This window comes from Pleurodeles waltl, chromosome 10 (genome assembly GCF_031143425.1).
Source record: "Pleurodeles waltl isolate 20211129_DDA chromosome 10, aPleWal1.hap1.20221129, whole genome shotgun sequence".
Classification (NCBI taxonomy): Eukaryota; Metazoa; Chordata; class Amphibia; order Caudata; family Salamandridae; genus Pleurodeles; species Pleurodeles waltl.
Window position 1 is genome coordinate 129,365,612 of NC_090449.1, and position 23,951 is coordinate 129,389,562.

The 23,951-nt window shown below is 43.2% G+C and overlaps 1 protein-coding gene across 1 annotated transcript in view; it reads left to right on the forward strand.

Moving 5' to 3' along the window:
- Positions 1-23,951, forward strand: part of SDK1 (sidekick cell adhesion molecule 1) — a 2,061,301-nt gene that overhangs the window by 1,286,999 nt on the left and 750,351 nt on the right. Inside the window, exon 8 of the mRNA XM_069209963.1 lies at positions 22,779-22,862. Coding sequence (XP_069066064.1) covers positions 22,779-22,862 — 84 coding nt within the window. The remainder of the gene's footprint in view (positions 1-22,778; positions 22,863-23,951) is intronic.

The window sequence follows — 23,951 nt, forward strand, 5'->3', positions numbered from 1 at the left end:
GGGTGCATCCCCAAAGTTTGCTACTCCATGAAGATCATTGCTTCTCCCTCTGGACCTTGTCATACAGCTTCTACTTTTTGATTTCTGAGGCTTTGTTCTGGATATTTCAGGAAACAGAGAGAAGTAGGTTCCAGTAGGTCTGTTTTATATTCAAATGTACTCCAAAATGTCTGTGAACTTTACAAAATGTGTACACGTGCTGCCCAGGAGTACAATTTGTCCTTGGACACAAGCATGGCAAATATGGCTTGCTACTCTCCCAAAGAATATGTTTGTAGTCCCTCGGGGGATTGCTAAGTGTGCACCCATAATCCTTTATATTTTTCATACCGATTTATCACCGGTCTTGTACAAAGAATAAACTCTAGAATGTTCTGATTGTGAATATACTTTTATTCGTTAAAGAGGCAGATATTTCTATTTCTTTTGTATGATTTGGCCAAAACATATTTTTTCCATTTATCGGAGTTCCTTGTAACAGCCTCTGTAAACTTTGTTTTCTATCCCCTATGTGTTTCGGACAGAACTGTCTTTCTTCAGGGGCACAAAACCTTCATGAAATAACCTGTAAATGATAAACATTCAAAGTAATGCTGCACAAATCAAGGATATGTGTAGGAATTTAATTATTCTCTTGATAATTACAATTTATTTCAGAGACTAATATGTGAACATAAATTAAAAATGAAACACTGTGGCCTGTAGCATTACTTGCCAAACTTGCAAATTGACACCATATGTGTGATCTCTCTTGGTTTCACCCGAACAGCCTGTACAAACAGTGCTAGTCCTACCAAGGGACGTTTTAGCTAAGAAAAGATGCTATCATTATTATTCACAACTTTTTTAGTGTTTTATTTGCTTTTAAATAACATGATAAACCACAAAAAACACCAAGGCTCATAATCAAAGAATAGAGACAAGATATACCACGTACTTTTGACAAAACATTAAACAGCAGGTACTTAGACCATATTGACGTATGGGTGACATACGATGTCAAGAAGCAAAAACATTTGGCAGCAGTTAGTATTTATAAGTTACATGGACAATGCACTACGAAAAAGTAGCTCACTTCTTTTTTGCTTCCTCTCCTCCTAGTTGCATTCATTACATCTCAGTGAAAATTGCATCATTTCCAGAGTGTCCATACCCAATAGCAGTGGTTCTCAAACTTTTTAAAGCCGCCCACCCGCCTTGGGAGTGTTTCACAATTATTCTTTTAAGTTGGCAATGTTTAAACATGTCTAGACTTATTTAAACTTTGCAGTAAAGTTCTCTTACCTTTTTTAAAATGCAACAAGTTGTTTTCTGCTTAAAACACAGCACTGTTATCTGCATAATGCTTCTTTTGGCCAGATCCTGGCACCCCTGGGCTGACTTGAGGCCTCGCTAGGGGGGCCCGCCCCCCAGTTTGAAGACCCCTGCCCTATACGGACCCGCAGCCATATCTATCCAGTGGTTCCTTGCCATTGTCTGCATGTTGTAAAAGGTAATTCTTGAGTGGGGCCAGATGACCCTCGGGTGAGGTGAAAGGGACATAAGTTCTGCATACGTTTCAGTTGCTTATTACAGAATATTAAGGCATTTAACCATTGCTTAACGCTTTGGGCATCGGTCCCTACCCCAATAACCGGCAATAACAGGCAATCAAGCATTTGGCCTGAAATAGTGCTAGTGTGGGAAGCTTTATATGAGCAGAGGGTACCTGGTTTACCCATCCCAAAAGGGTTACCATAGGGTCTAGTGGAAGGTCACACTAAAGCATAAGTGTCATAGTGCCTAATACGTCTTCACAGCAGGTGAGTACTCTAACTCAAGGCCATGAAAGGTGTAAAAGGTTTGTTGCTGGACTCCCGCGCCTTCTGCAGCGTGAATCCTCTTGGAGGCCAAGATGGCACCCATATGGGTGTGGTATGCACTATGGAGGAATTTATAATGGGTGAAGTACAGCCTGCTACTTCGGGATATCAAGCTCATTTGGGCGCAGCAGAACTTCCAAGTGTTTGGTGATATTTCCAAACCCATTTCTTCTTCCCACCCACCCCTAGATGAATGTTTCCTTTCAGGAAGCTCCTCGTGCATTGCACAATATAGAACAGATATCAAAGGCTTTGTGGTGGTGGCAGTAAGTAATGTTATTTCTCCAGTGCTGAAAAGGATTTCGGGTCTGAAGGGAAACCAGCATCTGCAAGTCAGTTAGCCCCATTGAGGCGGTAAGGGAATAACATGTCCAATAGGCTAGAATTGGACAGTCCTCAAAGCTCTGTGTGCGAGATGAAGGTGCCATCTTTATATATGTTCAATGATTGCATGAATGCCTGTATGCAAATTTGAGACGAGGCCTTACTTTCATATGTTGCTCGTAATTGCGAATTTGACCTAGTAGCAGCTCGGCGGAGTATATGATAGACATTAACATTTTGGCAAGGGATGTATTACAAGGCATTAAAAGAGGTTTTCCACTCCCGATTGTCACAGCCTTAGTTTTAATTGGTTTAAATCGGAGAGTCGCATTTGGATGCAAGCTTTTGGCTGAATTTGATAATAATCGGGTTGTGAATAAAAATGTGAATATTGTACTAATGATCGTAATTAATCATAGAGACCAAAAATGAATACAGGGGGTGATAATAGGGAGTCTTGCATGTCAGGTGGGATCTGGGCAGAATTTTAATCCCTCTTGTGACTGTATATTTCTGTAACAAATCGCAGTACTCTTAATGAATGTGTCTCTATACCTCATGTCTAATTAGTGCATATCCTTTATGTAGGAAAATGCCACTGTTGGCATGGTTACCCCCTAACTTTTTGCCTTTTGTTGATGCCAGCTTTGATTGAAAGTGTGTTGGGACCCTGCTAACCAGGCCCCAGTACCAGTGTTCTTTCTCTAAACTGTACCTTTGTCTCCACAATTGGCACAGCCCTGGCACACAGATAAGTCCCTTGTAAAAGGTACCCCTGGTGCCAGGGGCCCCGTAGCCAGGGAAGGTCTCTAAGGGCTGCAGCATGTATTATGCCACCCTGGGGACCCCTCACTCAGCACATGCACACTGCCTCACAGCTTGTGTGTTCTGGTGAGGAGAAAAAGACTAAGTCGACATGGCACTCCCCTCTGGGTGCCATGCCCATAACCCACTGCCTGTGGCATAGGTGAGTCACCCCTCTTGCGGCCTTACAGCCCTAATGCCGGGTGCACTATACCACAGGTGAGGGCTTAGCTGCACTATGCCCCTACAGTGTCTAAGCCAATTCTTAGACATTGTAAGTGCAGGGTAGCCATAAAGAGTATATGGTCTGGGAGTTTGCCAAACACAAACTCCACAGTTCCATAATGGCTACACCGAATACTGGGAAGTTTGGTATCAAACTTCTCAGCACAACAAATTCACACTGATGCCAATGTGGGATTTATTGAGAAATTCACACAGAGGGCATCTTAGAAATGCCCCCTGCATGCCAGCCCAACTGCTAGTGCTAGACTGTCTGGTCTCTGCGAGCCTGCCACTTCCAGACTAGTTTCTGACCACATGGGGTGAGTGCCTTTGTGCACTCTGTGACCAGGAACAAAGCCTGTCATGGGTGGAGGTGCTTCACACCTCCCCCTGCAGGAACTATAACACCTGGCGGTGAGCCTCAAAGGCTCAAGCCTGGTGTTACATCGCCCCAGGGCACTCCAACTAGTGGAGATGCCAGCCCCCCAGACACAGCCCCCACTTTTGGCGGCAAGTCCGGGGAGATAATGAGAAAAACAAGGAGGAGTCACCCCCTTAGCCAGGTCCACACCCCTCCTTAGAAAATCCTCCATCTTGCTTTGGAGGATTTAGCCCAGTAGGAATAGGGATGTGCCCCCTTCCCCAAAGGCAGGAGGCACAAGGAAGGTGTAGCCACACTCAGGGACAGTAGCCATTGGCTACTGCCCTCCAGCCCTAAACACACCCCTCAATTTAATATTTAGGGGCGACGCTGAACCCAGGAAATCAGATTCCTGATGACCTACAAAAAAGGACTGCTGACATGAAAACCCCACAGAGAAGAAGAAAGACAACAACTGCTTTGGCCCCTTCCCTACCGGCCTGTCTCCTGATTAAAAGAACCTGCACCAGCAACGCATCCTGAGGACCCAGTGACCTCTGTCGACTCAGAGGACTGCCCTGCAACTACAAGGGACCATGAAACTACCATGGACAGCGGCCCTGTCTAAAGCAACAAGAAGAAACCACCTTTAAAGGTACTCTCACCTCACTCCAGAAGCGTGAGTCCCCACCACTCTGCACCCAATTCCCCTGGCCTGTGTCCAGAGAAACCAATGACCCAGAGAGGATCCCCAGGTGACTCAGACGACGTGTCCACCCTGGGTTTACTGCTCTGCACCCCCACGACGACGCCTGCAGAGGGAATCCCGAGGACCCCCTGACCGCGACTGCCCGGTGAAAAGAAACCCGGCGCCTGGAAGAAGCACTGTACCCGCAGCCCCCAGGTCCATGAAGAACCAACCACCGGTGCAGCAGTGACCAGCAGGCGGTCCTCACCATTGCCCAGTTGGTGGCTGGCCCGAGACGCCCCCCTGTGCCCTGCCTGGAAAATCTGAGCCCCCCCCGGGTCACTCCATTGATTACTATTACAAACCCAATGCCTTGTTTGCCCACTGCACACGGCCGCCCCTGTGCTGCTGAGGGTGTACTTTGTGTGCCTACTTGAGACCCCCACCTGCTCTACAAACCCCCCTGGTCTGCTCCCCAAGGACGCAGGTACTTACCTGCTAGCAGACTGGAACCGGACCACCCCTAGTCTCCGTAGGCACCCATGTTATTTGGGTGCCTCTTTGACCTCTGCACCTGACCGGCCCTCTGTTGCTGGGGCTGGGTGCAGTGGGCTGCCTATGCCCCAGAGAGTGAACTTGTAAGTGCTTTACTTACCTCAAAAACTAACCTGTACTTACCTCCTCCAGGAACTGTTGAATTTTTCAGTGTCCACTTTTAAAATAGCTTATTGCCATGGTATGCCAAACTGTGTACATTACTGTTTTGATTTAAAGTTCTATCTATACCTATGCAAAGTACCTTACATTTAATGTACTTACCTGCAGTTTGACTCTTGTGGTTCTAAAATAAATTAAGAAAATAATATTTTTCTGTATAGAAATGTATTGGCCAGGAGTTAAGTCATTGAGTGTGTGTTCTAATTTATTGCCTGTGTGTGTACAACAAAAGCTTAACACTACCCTCTGATAAGCCTAACTGCTCGACCACACTACCACAAGTAGAGCATTAGTATTATCTATTATTGCCTCTGTCAAGCCTCTTGGTGACCCCCTGGACTCTGTGCACTCTATCTCTCATTTTGAGATAGTATATACAGAGCCAGCTTATTACACTGTAGCTCTTTTAGTAAACTTATTCAGCACTCAGGCCTATGATGAAATGTATGTCTTCTAAGCTTAGAGCCAGTGCTAAATGTGAGACGTTTTTTACAGGTGGTCCCACAAGCACTCATTTTTGGGGACTAATACGCATTTTCCCTCAACAGACTATGGCCAGAAACAATACAACTCAAAAAGGGGAAGAAGGCTGAAGAGAAAAGCACAAAAATAACTATCACAGGGAAAAAACAGTAATGAAAAAGAACCTGCAAGAGTGAGGGAAAGAGGCAGGGATGTCTGGTGGTAGATGAAATAGGCATGAGGCAGAATCAGAATTAAGCAGTCTTCAAATTAGGCACCACTAACTTTCTATCGGGCCAGTGACGGGCTTCTGAGTAAAATGTTTGTCCAGGCACTTATACTTTTACAAATTAAGCAGTGCTTTCTGCCACGCACGTTCCCTTCTACCTAGACTAATCTTCACCCATTTGTGATACTTCACTCAGTGATTGCATCTGTAGAGTACATAGCTCTATCCTTACCCAAGTCAACCGGCTGTGCTTGTAGCTTAATTGACTCCTAGTGTTAACCACAAATCTTCCTGAAAAGGATGTAAAGAAATCATTTGCATGGACAATTGACAAAGATGTAGAGTAGAAGAGTTACGTTTTCACCTTTGTCATCTACATGGATACCAGCTTTTATTTTGTTTGAGTGAAAAGTCGAATCATTTTCAAAATATTACTTGTCTTTTTGGGAATTAGGTTGATTGATCCCATACTGTTCCCATTCCAGGTAGTGACTATATTATGCAAATTATGTTAATCCTCCTTACATTAATCAGTTTCTTAGAAATGCCTTTAAAACCCTGGACCGTTGGGGATGTTGAGTCCAGGTAATAAGATATAGGTGTTGCAGAGGCGTAGCCATTGTTTTTGCTAATTTAAAGGATCTTCCAGAACCCACCCATGATTTAAAGGCTCAGCACTTCAATATTTCTCAAGACATTTTATCCTGGCTTTCACTACCAGATGTGATTCAGTTCACTGTTCTTGGTCTGCTAGTCCTCCCTCACTTCCTTCCTCCCTCACTCTTCCTGACACATGCACACTCTTCTCCCTTCTTCCTCCCTCAGATGTTGAATGCTGCTCTTTCACCTGTTTCTTTCTTGTTGTGCCGACTGTAACATTTCCCTTCATTATGCAGTCCTACCTTTTGAGTTGAATATGTAAAAACATTCTGTTTAAGGACACCAGTTTTCTGGTTGGCAGAGGTATGCAGAACCTGCCCAAGCAGGAACCACAATACTAATCAGGGTAAGCCACATGCACACCGTCAATTAACCGGTGATCACCCTCTGGTAGCTTGGCACAGAAGAGGCAGGCTTTACTTAGGAGACAATGTGTAAAGTATTTGTGCAACACTTAAGTCAGTCAAACAGGGAAACCCCACACAAAAAGAATCCACACCAGTTTAGAGAAATAGAGCTTAATTTAATGAACAGAACAATACCAACACAACAAATATCAAATAAACAGAAGTTGAGATATGAATTTTTAAAGAATATCTGCAAATATAGTGCATAGAAACTCAAAGCGCCAACCTGGCCTATCTGGTCGCGCTAGACAGGGTCAAATCTGGAAAGTTAAGCTGACCGCAGTGGATCACGGGCCAGATACAGGGACCAATCTTGTCCCGTTGAAGAATGTGTTGACTTTGGAGACTTGATACGAGGAGCAGAGGAGGCCATGCACAGACAATTCGTTGGTTCTGATCTGCGCATTCGGGAATGAGTCATCGACGAATCCTTGACGATGAAGGTGATGCATCATCGTCGAGTCGCGCAGCCGTCAATGTGGCAATTCTGAGCCACACAGCTGGTGTTGCAGTGGTTCCAATCGGCGCAGTGCCGGCAATGCGTGGATTTTTGATGAAACAGCTGCAAAACCCACTTCCAAGGGCCCAGGATTGGATTGGCATCACGTGGCAGTGCAAGACTCATAGTTAGCAGAGTCCAGAGGCTGTATCAGGGGTGAGTGAAATGTTTGATGCCCTTGAGTCCTCAGAACAGAAAGCCAGCCAGCAAGCCCTTGGAGGCACTTTGGTTCTGGGGATGTAGGGATGGAGGTCCTGTTCTTCGCACTCCCAGGCAAGGAGGGAAGCAGGCAGCAGGGCAGGCACAGCAGTTCAGAACTCAGGCAAAGTCCAGCAGAGTGACAGTCCCTTTAGCAGCAAAAGGGTCAGTAGTCCAGTTCTTTTACCCAGGGGTGCCTTTGAAGAGTGGGAAACGTCAAAGAGAGGCCTTTGAAATGCACAAAGTCCCTGTCCTGGCTCCAGACACACTAAACGGTTTATGCAGCCCTTTGTGAGGGCTCAGCCCATTCAGGTGTGTCAGCTGCTTCCTCCCATCCTGCCCAGGATGGGCCATCGACATGCAAATGGCCACTTAGTCACACGTAAGCTCTCTTTGTGTGTTACTGTCTTTTTAAAAGTGGAATTTTCAGAATTACAATTTAAAATCCAAATTCACCATAAGTTGTGATTTTAAATTGTGATTCCAGAGACACCCAAATTTGGGTTCCCATCTCTTCCCAATTGGAAATTACACTTACAAAAAGTAAAAAGGCAATTCCAGTGTTAACCTATGGGAGAGCTAGGCCTTGCAGTAATAAAAAACGATTTTTAGACTTTTTCACTACCTGGCCATGTAATACTTAAATGTACATGTCCAACATTGTAAACACACTGCACCCTGCCCCTGGGGCTGTCTATGGCCTACCTTATGGGTGACTTAAATGTATTAAAAAGGAAGGCTTGGCCCTGGCAAGACGGTTAACTTGTAAGACGACATGGCCATTTAAAACTCCTCTGACAGGCTCTGCAATCGCAGGCCTGAGCCATGTTTAAAGGGCAGCTGAAGCTGATGGCACAATCAGTGCTGTAGACCCACTAGTAGCATTTCATTTACATGCCCTGGGCACATGTAGTGCACTTCACTAGCGATTTATAAGTAATTAAATAGGCCAATTAGATAACCCAATGGTATCATGTTTTAGGGAAAGAAGAGCACATGCTCTTCAGCACTGGTCAGTAGTGGTAAAGTTCCAAGCAGGGCCGGCTTTAGGGCGGTGTGAGCGGTACAGCCGCACTGGGTGCTGACCTGGATCAGGGACGCTGACCTCAGGGGAAGCGCTGTGTTTAGCAATAACTTACGAAACTTGCGATTTAAAAGCACCTTCTGAAAAGTTCTTTGTGTGTCCAGCCTTCAGGAAGCAATTAAAATGTCAAGATAACTTTTGGGAATAATGTTCCCTCTAAGGAGAGAGATAGAGTTTTGTTTGTCTAGCGACAGCTCTGACTCGCCTTAAAGTAGCACAGAGTGTTAATGTGCCTGCTGCAAAGAACAGCACTGTATTTTATGTGGATAGCTTAGTGGATTAGTAAAGCCAGCCTTTACAAGCGCTTTAAATGCTTTAAAACAAATCAATGTATGTGAAAGGGGGGCTATGGAGAGATGAGGAGCACATTTGCTAGGTGGTAGTGAGGGAATCCGAGGAGGTGGTCATGTGGTGGTGGGGCAACAAAACAGACTGTCTCACAGGGGCCACCACCGCTAAAGTCGGCCCTGGTGCCAGGAGTCCTACAGCCAGCAAAAACGAATCCCGCAAACAGGAGGTCAGAAGGTGAAATAACAGTTATCATTTTTTTTTACTTTTAGTTCTTTTAACAAAAACTGCAAAATTGACAGTTGCCATTTCTTCCATGAAACTACTGATGCAAAGTAGTATTTTTTATTTTTTTATTTAAGTAAATATAAATGGAACACCCAGTGAATATGGAACAAGAAATCAAAAGTACACATGAAAAACAAGCATTTGCAATACAGTGGGTCTCACGTTTGCTCGAGTTTGAGTTATTAGCCTTTAATTTCCTAAGTGGACTTTTCTTGCAAATGAAATTGAAAATGAAAGGTAAAACAGTTGACATAAGCAAGTCAGTTCAAAGCGCCAGGGCCGCCATGAGCGTGAGCAGGAAGGAGAGACACAAAAGGTCAAAGAAGTTCGCTCGCACTCAAACATATCTGCAAAAGAGCTATTATCTATTTAAAAAAAGGTTGGTCCCCAAGACGCTAACAAAACCTCCTCAAGGAGGGACAAATGTAAAGCATTTACCTATGTCATCAAAGGATTTTTGAAAGGCAAGCCCAGAAACGAGTGAAAGTGATGGGCGTGCGGTGGGCGTGGTTAAAAGCCCCCATAGATACCAAAACATCAGAAAAGCAGCGCTTGCGGGCTGCTGTGCTCAACCTAAAAACATGAATGTAGTAGTAGGTGTGGGTAGTTCTACCTCTTCTTGAACAGAACAAGAACGAACACAAGTCCAATGGTATGTGTATTTTTTTCTCCCAAAATTACATGGACTGTAGGGAAAAATGGCATAAATTATGCAAAAATGACGTGCAGTGCACTTTTGGGTATCTTGTGTGTGTATTGACTGCAAGGGTACATCTCGTGTTGCAAATGTCACTCAATACACCAGCAGGGTGAGCAGGTCGAGTAGTCAATGCAACTTCTGACACACGTTCTGCTTGATTATGTCTCTTGCCTGACAGCATTTGTTCGAACCAGCAATAAAAATAAAAAAAAGTTGCGAAATTTTACGATGGCGTAATTTCCTAATTGTGCATAATTTGCGTACCTCAAATAGGCACAGATTACGCAAGTACAACAAAAAAAATCGCACAGGCCTAGAAACAACCCGCTACTTTTATTTAAAAAATAGTGTTTAAAATTCCAGTGAAATAACAGTGTTCATCCCATTGAATTTAATTTGAGCCATGTTAGTAGGCGTTCCTCATTTTGTGCCTCTGCCGGTCTTTGTCATTTCTGACGCGGTTTTGTTTATTTTTCTCTTTTTGATTTATTTCCCGAGTATCTGAAGGTGATTCTCCTTACTGCCTCGTCCTGAGCAGGCATTTGTTTCCTCGCTGCCTGTTTCCGTTTCCTTCTCTCGCCTCATGTTTCCCCGGTCTCTTCTGAGGACCGCCCTCCGCCTCTGCTTGCCTGGGCGCAGAGTGACAGGGTGATGACGCGCTGACAGATCCATTGCTAGGAAGCTGCTTTATGGTTCTGAATTCTACGCTCTCGCAATAAAATAATCTAAAAAGGTAGGACCGAGCCATAAATTTAATGCAGCGTTTATTATAATTGGTGAGTTATGAGTGTTTAGTAAATAGGCATGGACGCGCACAGGCCCCGAGGACAGCAGCCTGTCGCTGCACTGAATGTCACCGGCTCCAGCCTGACATCTTCATAATAAGGTTACAGCAGACATAAACGAAGGCAGTTCCAAATGATGGTTTTATTAGCTGTAGTTGTTATAAATTTAAAAGGGGCCGAGTGTTCTTGAAATAATATGTGATGTAGTTGCTTCTTTGTGGCTAAAGACGGGAAATCCTAGAAACACAATTTAAAAGGTTATTTAGAAAAAATGTGAATACAATGGGCTTATTAATACCCAAACTAATGTTCTGTTATTACGAGTATTAAGTTGGACTGAACCCGTTGGCGCCTTGAGACCCTATGGGTGATTAGCCACGCTTTACAAATCCACGATTGATTGATTAAGAATGTATGTAGCACATGGATCTGTGAGCAGGAAGGCCATACACACATCGCCCACACGCGCACACCACACACACACCCCCCACATACTCACACACCCCAAAACACTGAGCATGTGGTAGTGACTTTGTAGTTGTCCTTAAATTTCACTTACCATTGAAAATACTTTTTTTCTTCGTAGTTCGCTTCTTCGGAAAGTTTGCTTAGGTCTAGTTTGGTGCTGATCTCGTCAAGGGGCTAAATTAAAGGAAGGGCAATTACGAAGCATTTTCCATTTCAGGTCCTTTAGGAATGTTTGCTGACCATTGCTTCAAAATTGCTGAACAGAATTACAACAGATTTGCCACAAAAGTTGCCGGCCAATTAACAGAGGTATTTGTGAGTAGGTGTAGTAATGGCCTTCGTGGGCAGGTGAAGTGAATGACTTTGTGAAGGGCCCCGTCCTTTCTAGATGTGCTAATTGTACAAGAGTATTCCCTGCATGTTCTTGTTTCTACCCATGTTTACACGTTTTGAGACCAGCTCACAGAGGAATTTACGATTATAGGAAGTAGTACCGTGGGAGTATCCCCTCACCTGCTCATAAAAGTACAGAGAACTCATTTTAGCGGACCTGTGAACAATTAGCATACTGCTAAACCGATATCTCATTACTATAGCAACCTCATTTGATGCTTCCCCATCCACTATTTTGCATGGACTCCCCACCCAACAACGATCACTCCTTACAGCAATTTTCTATTTAATTGGCCGTCGATTACCATTAACCTTCTATTACTTACTTTAGTTAATTAGATTTATAATTCCCTCAAGCTCTGGTGAAGAGGCATGCAAAACTCACTTGTTGCAAAGCACATGATGCCAGCAGGTTGGATACTTAAAGCTACTTTGATCTTTTGTATGGATGAACAATTCATTTTTCGATTCTGAATAAATGCCTATGAATATTACTCATAAATGTGTTTGTGATTTGTCCCGTAGACCTTTAGCCGAATAGATAATTTTTGCAGTTTGTTGTTGCAACTCGCAGTAGTTCTTGAGATTCTTGCGTTGCCAAATACTGTTGGGCTGACATCAAAGTGTTACGTTTATAGGTAACGGTACAAAATACCTCTTGCTTTTCCAGCAATTTTAGTTATGCTTCACTAATTTGCACAGCGTTTGGAAGGTTCTTAGCATGTTTATGATTCACTCTTAGTATGCAAGTCCCTTACAGATACATCACAAGTTGGGATCGTAAAGAAGTGGTGTCAAAAATGCATTTATTTGCTACTACCATTGACACAGTTTGACAAATCTACCTTCTACATGGCCAACGGTAACCATGTTTATCCAAGTGCAGATCCGTCAAGGGGCTAACGATAAAGGGAGTGAGAGACAGGTACATGTTTATTTCACAGATATCTTTGGCAACATTGGACACAGTTGCACAAAACATAATAGGCTAGAATTGGGCTTTCTTCCACATTCCAAGCAGATTTGTCCAACTGAACCAGTCATCAGCAAGCAAAAAGTTGGGTGGGATATAGAAGTCCACAGCTTATGCCAAAAGCCGTGATTGGTTTGATTGAAAGGCTGTCATCACACTAATATGTTAAAATGCAATTAAAATGTTCTAGAATCTCCATAGATTATCCAAACCCCACTCTTTATAGATGCAGCAGAATTTTAGCCTGACACTTGAGGGAGAAAATCTATTCATAGAGGTTGGATGGATTCCCCTGGGGTATGTTATTAGCGCTGAATAAAGATAAAGAACTAAGCTAAATGAAGCACTAAATAAAGGATGAGATTAAGGAAGATACATTAATGTAGCAGTTGAAGGATTGGTTGTCTGATGGACGATAAGAAAAGTATTGTTGTATCACCTTAGTGCCCCTTTAAAGTAGTAGAGTTTTAGAGGCATGCAGGATTTAACCTTTGGCCATAAAAGGACATGATGTAAGCCTGGCCATTCTTCTGTTTAGATGTAAGCTATACACCCTTTGCATCTGCAGATCTTTGAAAGGGGGGAAGAAACCCCTTCAAACGTTGGACTTAAAACATTCTGCTTTGTCACCAGTCAGAAGTGCCATCACCAGGGACGGGGTTATCCAATCGTAAGATGGAGGGCAGCCCCAGCAGACGTGCTTTTAGGCCTGAGACATAAATTCTGCCATGAAAGAATGCCTTACCAGTATTCTATTGGAAAATGGGGTTGAGGCATCTTGCAAGTTCCAGCCTGGTGGATTAGAAGGCCGGCCTCAAGTATTTCTTTAAAAAAGTGGAGTTTGGATCATTGCGGATTTAAAGAAAGGTTTGTTCAAGACCGCTCTAGTGGAAGTGGTGTAGATTCTAGGGACTTTTAGCAGATGGGCTTCAGTTGCTTGCCCTGTAGTTATGGGAGTGGCTGCGCTGCCTGGGAAAATACTGCCTTTTTGTCATCAAACTCACTAGAGATTAGGAGACTTTGCATGAAATACTGCAGTTGGCTCACAAGAAGAAGATTAATAGTCCATTTTTTGTAATGAATTTTCTGACCCCAAACCTTGCAATTTCTTATGTTTAGGCTTCTGAAGGGAACCGAATATATTGAACTTGTAGAATTGTATTTATCCCTAGAAAACATGATTGAAGAGAATGTGTTTGAGTGTTGATGTGAGTTCACGCGCACCTGTGTTCTATCTAATGGTCATCCCTTGGCACAGTGACATGATAGAGTGCCAGAGCTGGCTTTTGGGAGGGATGAGCTGGGCACGCACCCCAGTCACCAACCTTTAAAATGATGCATGGATCTGTCTGCATTAAGGTTCTGTAAACTGCAATGTCTCTCTCATTTAGCTCTGGTGATTCACCCTAAACTGCTTTTAATCATTTGAATCCATCAACCGATTCCTTCCCATACCATTACTCTCTAAGTTTCTGCCACTCGCCACCAACCCCTCCCCTTATCGCCAATTTGCAGCCAGCATGAAGATGCTAAACTGTGGGTGGTTCAGGTGAATTGAAAGAAGATAGAAGAAATTGTGTTCCAAGTCCAATCTCTGCTCTGATGTTATCAGGACTGACCTGTAAAAACAAGCATTGGCAAAGCCAATAGGTCTCAGCAATCTGAGAGCTGTAGGTGTTGGCAATGTGAATGCATTTGTGTATATCAATAAAAACACTCCCAGAGCCGTACACAAATGCACTTACATTGCTAACGCCTTTAATTCTCGGATTGCCAAGGCCTATTGGCTTTGCCAACGCTTGTTATTTAATAGATGTTGCCAATAACCTAGCTGGCTTAATAGCGCAGCTGCTTAGGCTGTGTGTATGAAGCAAGAGTCATTGCTCTTTGGACCTCACTGAATGAAAGTATAAACTCTTGCTGTCTGCGATTGCTAAAGGCTTGTTATTTTGGTTCATTTTCCAAAGCATGTCTGACAAAATGAGGGAGAGAGGGATCAAGGGGGCTTCAGAAACGCTGGAAACTATCCTCCAACCACAAGAGAGAAAAGGCATTCTGAGACATGGAGAAAACAGGAGCGGGTGAAGGAGCTCAAATGAGATCAGTGGAGCATAAAGGAACACAGAGAAGAAAAGGGAAAGAAAGATTAGAATAAAAAAAATCAGGTTGAAATTCTCTTCCTGGGAGAGTGGGGAAAGTTGGGCTTGGGCGAAAAGAGACACGAGAGAGACAAAAAAAGGCAGTTTTATAAAGAGTTTACACCTGATCCAGTGCGCACTTCTGTTCTGTTTCAAACTTCGCTTCTTTTATTAGTAAAGTAAGTTTCAAGTGCACGTCCAGCTGGGAAAGGGAGAGGGCGAGGATATACCTATTTAGAAGCTTTGAACCAGTGCTAAAGGACGACGAGAGGTGTATGAAAGTGATAAAAGAGGTAGCCATAAAAATATGTGGCCTTCAAAGCAAGCCACCTATTTATAAAACTCACATTGAACAAATATTAAATGCCAACTTCTGAAATTGTAACCTGTGATAAAGGGGTCACAGCATCAGAAAGAGGGGCATGCTGTTACTCCTGATATTTTTTGTTGTAGAAAAAGGGTGGAGGACTTTGTCCGATTTTAGATCTTCACCCTCCCAACTTCTTGAAGGACGACAAATTCAGCATACTCATGCTGGCCTGTGTTCTAGCTGTCCTGATTCCAGAGGACTGGATGGTAGCCCTGCACAATGCTTATTTTCATATTCTTGTCCTACAGCTCCAGAGGCATACCAGTAGTTCAAGGTAGGTCACAAGCATTTCAGTTTTCTGCGCTCCCCTTCGGCCATACCAGTGCCTCTCGGGTGTTCATGAAAGTGATGGCAGTGAAAGCACATCTTCAGAGGTTGGCTGATGAAGACAGGTTCACTCAGTCAATCGTAGACCATCTCCAGACGACAGTGAGCCTCTTCAAATCTTTGGGGTTCTTCGTTAAGGTTCTTCTTTAAGGTACTTCACATGAAATGCGGCCCCCCTCACCCAAAGTATTCTTATCACAAATCAAGTAAGTCAAAACTCAAGTGAGTAAAGTTCAAAAGAAACGCAATCTGAAATTCCACGCCAGTCTTTATAAAGTCCAATCCAGTCCAGAAGTTTATTGGATCATATCTTCAAATTTACAGCATTCTTCATGGAAATACACTCCGAGCCAACACGTGTTTCGTCATGGGAAAGTTCTTTAGTCCCAACGACTTCTTCAGGGCTCTACATTATAAGTAAATGATTTACATTAGAAACCCAAATCCTCAAACCGCAAAATGTTAAATTGTCATAATGCTATATATAAGTCCCCTTCATGCTAAAAGAAGAAGAAGAAAGAAAAGAGAAAATGACCCACAAGTAGTACGAGATGGAAAGTGATTCCCTTAGTTGTGAATTACCCCTTGACAGTATAAAACCAAATGCACACCCTCATCAATGATTCACCAATTCACCACGTGCAGATGGACAAAGTGCTACCAAGCACCAGCTTAGTCTACAGTATCACAAATAACTAAAGTCCCATATATCACCGTAACTCACTCCTACAATCACCAAAACAAATACCAAATGCTAATGGCAAACAGCACCCAAAAGAAACACTTACCAAGTCAAATGTCAAATGAAATGTTAGTAGAAATTCAAAATTGCTTCAAACGATATGTAATGTTCTTAATATGGCTTATCAGTGCACCAACATATCTAATAAATAAAGAAGAACACCACCTCCAACTCAATAAATGATCCCTAGTCCCAAATTCAACAGCACCTCAATAGATTGAGAGTATATAGCTTACATCAAAACCCTTGGTTTTCATGTGCTCTGTAATTACGAGCTGTGTATTCCAAATCTATAAAATAAATGAAATGCCGAGTTTCAAGTCCACGTACATTATTAGTTAAAATTTCAACAGACCAGACTATCCATAACCGTGTCTCCAATGTCCTTACCTGCATATATCATAAACGAACCAGGAACATCGTTTCCAAGCTACGGAAACGCTTCGTAGCGAGTACGCACCAGCGCGCCTCGCCTCAGCCACTGTAAAACCATTTCCGGAGCGCGCGATCACCTCACGTGATCAAAATCAAAAAAGGACTCTTGTTTGTTTTCAACATGGAAAAAAGGTTACGAAATGCCAAATCACACTAAGAAACGCGTGAATCAATTTCACGCACGAAGGCTGTATAAAGCGTTCCAACTATTAATGGCAATTTCTCTTCTACCGTCAAGATTTACTCTTTTACAGTTACATAGGACGAAAACTAAAGGCTGCCAGTGTGTCTGATACCATCCCGTTTTCCAAGCGAAATAGGCTCTCAGAATGGCATTTACACCAAATCATCTAACTTTAAGGATTACAGATTAATGGTTTATATAGGGTGAAGCTGAACAACGCCGGTGCAATTAGCACCATCAAGATGTACATTAAATAAAAAACACTACAATAATTAACGTTTACCGTTACAAAATGACAGATAATCTCCAACTAGATCAGTAAACATATGCCAATAAGCATCAACCATTGTTAGGCACATTAATCACTCAGGCTAATCAGCCAAATATTACCAAGCTGCTATATATATTGACACAGATGACAAGAGAAATCAACCGATTGGGAGACAGACAATAGAAATGAGGTAGAAAAAAGATAGAAAATAATCAGCAAATTTTTTGTGATTCCCCTGACTTTTATAGTAACCACAAATAAAGTAGTACCTCAAGTATGAGAGTTTTGGTTCATAATGACAATAACTGTGTACATAAATTGAAGTAAACAAGCAAGCATTTTTCAACATGACTGGTAGTTAACAATTAATGTTGTCATTGATCACCCAAAAAGAACTCCAGCTCCCTGTCTGTGTTGAGGCCTGATTCCACAGCCTTTAATCTCATTATCCATATTGCCTCTTTCCTACGTAGCATTAATTCTCTATTACCCCCTCTTGGATTACGGGGAACATGTTCTAGTCCAAAAAATTCAAAATTCTTATGAATTGGTTGTGAGTTACATGATAAAATATGAGCAACTATTGGATATCTTACATCACCATTTTTAAGCATCCGAATATGTTCTCCAATCCTAACCTTTAGTGGGCGTATTGTACTTCCTACATAAATACGGGTACATTTGCATCGTATTATGCACACAACGTGAGTGGTGTTACAGTTGATCATAGTACAAATTTTATAAGTTTTCCCCTCCAAGGAAAATTCTTTCATTCCATGACAAGCCCATCGACAAACTCCACAGCTACCACATTTAAAGAAACCCATCGTTTGTGCAGATAGCCAAGTTTTGTTGGATGTCCCAGTGGTAAAGCTGGGACTCAAAATGTTCTTTAAAGTTCTCCCTCTCCGGTAAGTAGTAGGCACTCTTGCTGGTATTAGATTTCGGATTGACTCATCCTGTGACAATAAGTGCCAATGTTTAGCCACAAGTTTGACCATAATTAAAGAAGCATCATTGAAATCTGTTATAAGACGTACCTTATTAGATTCATCTAACATAGTCTTAGGTTTTTTCCTTTTCAAGGTGTCAATCCTGTTAACATTTTTACTTCTCGATTTTGCCTTTTTAATCACTTTGCTGGAGTAACCACGTGCTTTAAATCTTTTGCCCATCTCATTCACATGATACAAAAATTTGTCATCCAAACTACAATTTCGTCGTGCCCTCACCATTTCACCAAAAGGGATAGAAGCATGCTCATGCTGGCCTGTGTTCTAGCTGTCCTGATTCCAGAGGACCGGATGGTAGCCCTGCACAATGCTTATTTTCATATTCTTGTCCTACAGCTCCAGAGGCATACCAGTAGTTCAAGGTAGGTCACAAGCATTTCAGTTTTCTGCGATCCCCTTCGGCCATACCAGTGCCTCTCGGGTGTTCATGAAAGTGATGGCAGTGAAAGCACATCTTCAGAGGTTGGCTACACCAGTTTCCCCCTACCTCAGTGACTGGCTGATGAAGACAGGTTCACTCAGTCAATCGTAGACCATCTCCAGACGACAGTGAGCCTCTTCAAATCTTTGGGGTTCTTCTTTAAGGTACCAAAGGCGCACCTAGATCTTTGGGATATGTTTCGATTCGGCAGAGAAATTCTGGATACACTGCAGTTCATAGCCTTCACTCCAGTACAAAGAGCCCAGGACATTTGGGCAATGATCCTGATGTTTCAGACTCGGTCTTTGGTCTCACAGTTAGCAGCTGTGAGACTTCTTGGCGTTCAGTGATATGCGTGTCGACTAACAGATGACACATTCAGGCTCTGAAGTGGGATCTTAAGTCTCAGGAGATCTGCAGTGGTGGTTGCTTAATTGCAGTTGGACTAGTGGCAGGCCCCTCCCCTATCACACCCAGAGCTGATTGTGGTGACAGACACATCACTACTATGTTAGGGAGGATTTCAGTGAGAGGTGTAGATCAGAGGATTCTGGTCTCTGTTCGAGACTTGAGTCCACATCAACCTGCTGGATTGGCTCGTGCGTTGAAGGCCTTTCTACCGTTTATTGAGGAGTCTGAGGATTTGGGTGTACTATATGATATGGCTATGGTCCTTATCGTGCAGTCCAGTCAGGTATGTTTACTTAACCTTAAGCACAAACTTTAGTAGCTATAGATGTAAGGCTTAGCAAAGGATCAATATGTAAAGCATTTAACAGCACCAAACAACAAAATAAGAAAGCAATGACATATGAAGGAAAGAGGACACCAATTTATGAAAAAATATGATATTTTGATGAATTTTTAGATATCTTGATGAACAAAATGCACAAGAGGCTTCCGGAGGTGAAGATTTTTGAAGATATTATTACTTTTTAATGCAACTTCAAACAAGCAATGTTTAACAAAAAGTTTGGAAACTTTTGAAAAGTTTGAAACAGTTAGTTCAACTACTCCAGCCCAGGCTGGGCGACCAATTCCCGCAGGGCTGAGGTCTAGGGGGCCAGAGTGGACACTTTGGACAGTTACCTGGCCACCAGAGCTTTTTTGAAGCCAAATCCAAACTTTCCAGGACAACAGCTGTAGACTGCAATGAAGAGGTCCTAATGCCTAGAGATGCAGGCAAAGGATGCTCCGGTTGTGGTGCGGTCAATGGAGGTGTCTTTGTGGGGGCTCCTCAGGGCGAAGTGGTGAGAACGTGGCCCCAATGCTTTCCTGAAAGTCCCCTATGTTGCAGTAGCAGGCCAGCTGATTCTGGGCTACTGGCCAGTTTGCACTACAGTTGGGGTGTAATCCTTAGGTGGGGTACTAGTGTCCCCTCGGTATGATGAATCCAGACTCTGATAGCACTCCTGGATCAGGCAGACTCGGATGGAACTTTTGGTTATCTTGGATTTGTCCTCTTGTGTGGCCGGTGACTGGTAGCAGCAAAACGTCTGCAGTGACTACCAACTTGGTGATTTGGACAACTTCAGCTCTTGTGTCCCTGGAGCTGGTTCCAAGAGATCAGCCAAGTGATCCCTGAAGTCACTGCTGTTGTTGGATGTCGAGAATCAACGTTTTCCTGACCCAGGAGCAATAGGCACCGTCAAAACTTAACTAGCTTAAGTGCAGTAGGAGCAGTCCTTCCAAACTTGAAGCCTCATTTTTGTGTGGGATCCAGGTCACCTCAGCAGTCCTTCTTTGGTCCTCTCTCCTATCCCAGCGTGATCTGAGGGTCATGGGTGCCATATATTTCCCAGGAAAGTGCCTTGAGGGGACCATGTGGTCACTAGCCAATGGGCTACTGGGTCCCCTCCTACCTAGTGTCAAAGTTCCTGTGACCTGTGCCATCTGGCTATCCCAGAGTACCTCATTCTTGCCCCTTTCACAATGGCACGACCCTTCCATGGTTGTCAAGAGCTTGGTAACCCACCCTAGAGGTGAGGTTACCAGAGGGCTACATGCCCATGGTAGAACCAATTTGGTTGCAAATTTTCCCTCCTTGACCCTGTTTCCACTTCTTCTGCAGAAACAAAAGGTATCTTGCTCAGGGGTGTTGCCGCTACTTCCCTCACAAAGGTGGCTTCACCTTTAAAGCTCACCTTTTGGACTAACACCCACAAGTGGCCATCCTGGGGTAGGAGGTGACATCTCTCTCCATGGCAGCTGCCTTTGTGCCTGTGCTGGAGAGTCATTCACATGTCTCCCTAGGCGGTCAGAAACCTGTCTGTGTGCCAGCGTCTTTCTTGAGGCCGCTGGATTAGTTGGAGCACAGAGTGACTACTATCTAAAAAAAGTGCTTACCTTTTAATAGTGGTACTAAATTCGACCTAGGCATCAGGTCAGGTTTGATGGCACGATTGATTTGATACGTTACATGACCAAGTTTCTTATTCCCATTCAGGAGTTAGCTGGGTTGGAATGCCAACTGGATACCCTGTGTTAGCAAGTAGGGTTACTAACTTTACCCACAGCAAAACGACAATTTGGAAGTTTTGCTGTTGAGACATATCAAAAATATATGTCTGTCTTAGAAAAATACAGCTCCTTGCCGTAGGGCTCGATAGGCCTTCCTTAGAGGAGACTTACTTATAGTTATAAAGGATAGGGTGGCTTTGCAATTGGAGTGAATGGCAAAGTCGAACTGGAAGTGAAAACACTGGCCTTTCAGTTTGCTGTGGGAGGTAGGGGGCATTTTTTAAGTTATCACATCCAGGGTGGCACAAACAGTACCTTGGTCCTCAGTGGACACTGTTCCTTATATGCACTGAGTACCATATACTTTAGACTTATAAGTAAGTCAACCCTTGCCAATTGGGTGTACCCAATTTGATATAACTTTGATATAGGTTAAGCCACTGACACTGAGGTCTGATTAGCAGGCCTCAGTACGTTCTCAGAGTTGAAAAACCAGCACCATGTGTCCAAAAATGTGGGGATGACCATACAAAAAGAGGCATTTCCGTACAAACTCAGACAGGGAAGCCTAGTAGATCACCATTGGCAGTTACACCCTAGATGGCACAGGGCATCTTTCAGCAATGGAGAGAACCGTGGATTGGGCGCTTCTCCACCGCCGAGAAGTCACAATGTCAACATTTTGTGTGTAGTAGTTCACAAGAAAGCTCTCCCTCATGACACTTTCTGCATGGAGTGGAGCTCTGGACTCCTAAATGCCTTTCTACCGCGGCCTCTCTTGCCCAGAATTCTGAAGAAGATCAGGAACCTATATAAAAATGTTATGAAGTTCTGTTTAAGTGGTGGATTGAATGAGCAAGATTCTATGAGTTGGACAGTCAGGTCACAAGGGATGTCAGGATGCATGACCCTCACTCACTGAGGTAAAATGCTTCATCATCGGGTCACGTACCTCATTGGGTGGGCAGTGCATTACTCAGTGACCCCTGCAAGGAGTCCCTTTCACCGAGATATTTTCTCAGAGTTTGTGGTCCAGCCTGGCCCTAAGCACATACCTTTGCTTTGTCTAGAGCAGGTAAGTATGCTAGATTGGAAGGGATTGTAAAATTGACTATGGGTATACAACAATTCCTTTTTTCCTGGTGATAAACCATGTCAAGGTTAAAAACATAAGCTTGATCTCATGGGCTGTAAGTGGTCCCAGTGTTGAATAATGTGGTAAATATTTTCTTGCCTTTAGTGCCCAGGAGTGGTCAGTGCAATTTGTCAAAACCTTTATGCAACCTTATTGTACTTAAGAGAACATTATGTGTGGTCAAAGTGTCATGTGCCCTCCTTAAAAAAGAAGGGTTTCTGAATCAGATTTATTATGTGTAGTACCATACTGGAAACTTGGGTAACCTTGCTTGAGAGCCCTGAGAAAAAGCACAGCAGATAAACATAAGTACATTTAGATATGCATGTAAGTCATCATATTCAATGGTCATTAGGATGCGAGTAATTTTATATATTCTTGTAAGTCACCACATAACACACCACATACAGTGGGTCTGAGGGGTCACAGGACACATCACACACAGTAGTACTGTTTTTTGTTTCCCTTTTCTCTTACTTAGCACATATTTGTAAGTAAGCGTATCTGTAGCTCCGGCATCACTTCCGGGTCAGGCTTAAGCCAACGCGTAACTGCACAATGCCACCTACTGGCGTGCCTGAGAAGTGCTCTAAAAACCCTTAGATCCAGTTTGGCTCCTTGGAGTATTCCTAAAGTGAGGAGTTCGAACTAGTGTTCACTAGAAAGAGCATTGCTAGAGTAATTTGTTTGTCAGTATTAGCAAGCACTTTACAGAAATACGTAATTATTTACTTTTTGTCTAAATTGTAGTTTGGTGATTGTGCACCAAACGTAGAGATCATTACTATGCCTATAACGTAGAATGATCCTCACTATTTTGAAACTCATAATTTTACCTTACCTCTCTTATTTCATTCTTGTTTGTAGAGCCACCATATTTCACTACCGAGCCGGAGAGGCGGATTTTGGCCGAGGTGGAACAAACAGTTGATATTCCGTGTCAGGCAATGGGTGAGTAAAACAAGTTTTAAAAAATGGGAAAAAATGCAGAGCTCGTAAAATCTAACTAGATTTCACTAGGGTGCTTTTCAAAGCCGTCCCCATTAGCCTTATTTTCCATTGCTTCCATCAATTTCTGCATACACGTCCATGCCGCGAGGCGAGATGTGGGCCATATGTTCAGCATATTCACATCAGATAAATTATATGCAATTAATTCACAGGGTTGATTACAAGTGGGCAAGAATTTGGCGGGATATTTACTGCACCTGGCAACTAGGATTACCCCAGGGTCAGGGATTACAGAGCGCGGACAATACCTCCTGGTCTAAACATTCTCAAGAAGTAGGGGGAATTACATGCAGCATTGGTACCTTCTGTGTGTACTGTAATAAATCGGGTATTTTTACACGACAAATGTCGGTAGGTTTGTTCTGCCGAAATGTATGTGGTGGCAATTGTGAGGGATGTTTTTTTTGCCACACAATTTATAATTCTGCTCTCTGCTCAAGCAGGCGTTTGCACAGGAATTAGAATTTAGCACCATACTTTGAATTGCACCTTAAACAGGAATAAGTTACATAGTTGGTGACTATCTTGAACATCTGATGTAATTTGAGCACGGACTTTAGTTCTTTAGATTGCATGCAACATGTGTACCTCCGTAATGTACATGCAGGACGCTGTTCCCGCCCTCCCTTACACTGCTTCATGCACCCTGCATTAATAAGAGAGGCCTAGGACCTTCTGCAATTGCTTGAGATGATTAGTCACTCGAGCCAGTAAATTAATTGAAGCCAAACAGCGGCTTTGGGACCCATAACTTGGGCCGTAGAGACTCGATCGATGCCTCTAATTCTGTAGTTGAAGCCAGCGAGGGTCTGAAAATGATGAAGTTTTTCCTTTCCGGGGATATGCTGGAGAGGGTAACATTCGGCTGTACTTAAACTTCATCCTTGCCAGGCCAGGGACGCAATTTTTTTTTTAATTGGAAGGTGCTTTGATGTCATAAAATCCCCCACGGCCCATTTTACAGAAATGTATCTTCGTGATTTATAGATCTGTCTAAAGTTGATGGCTTACCTTTTATATGAAATTCTC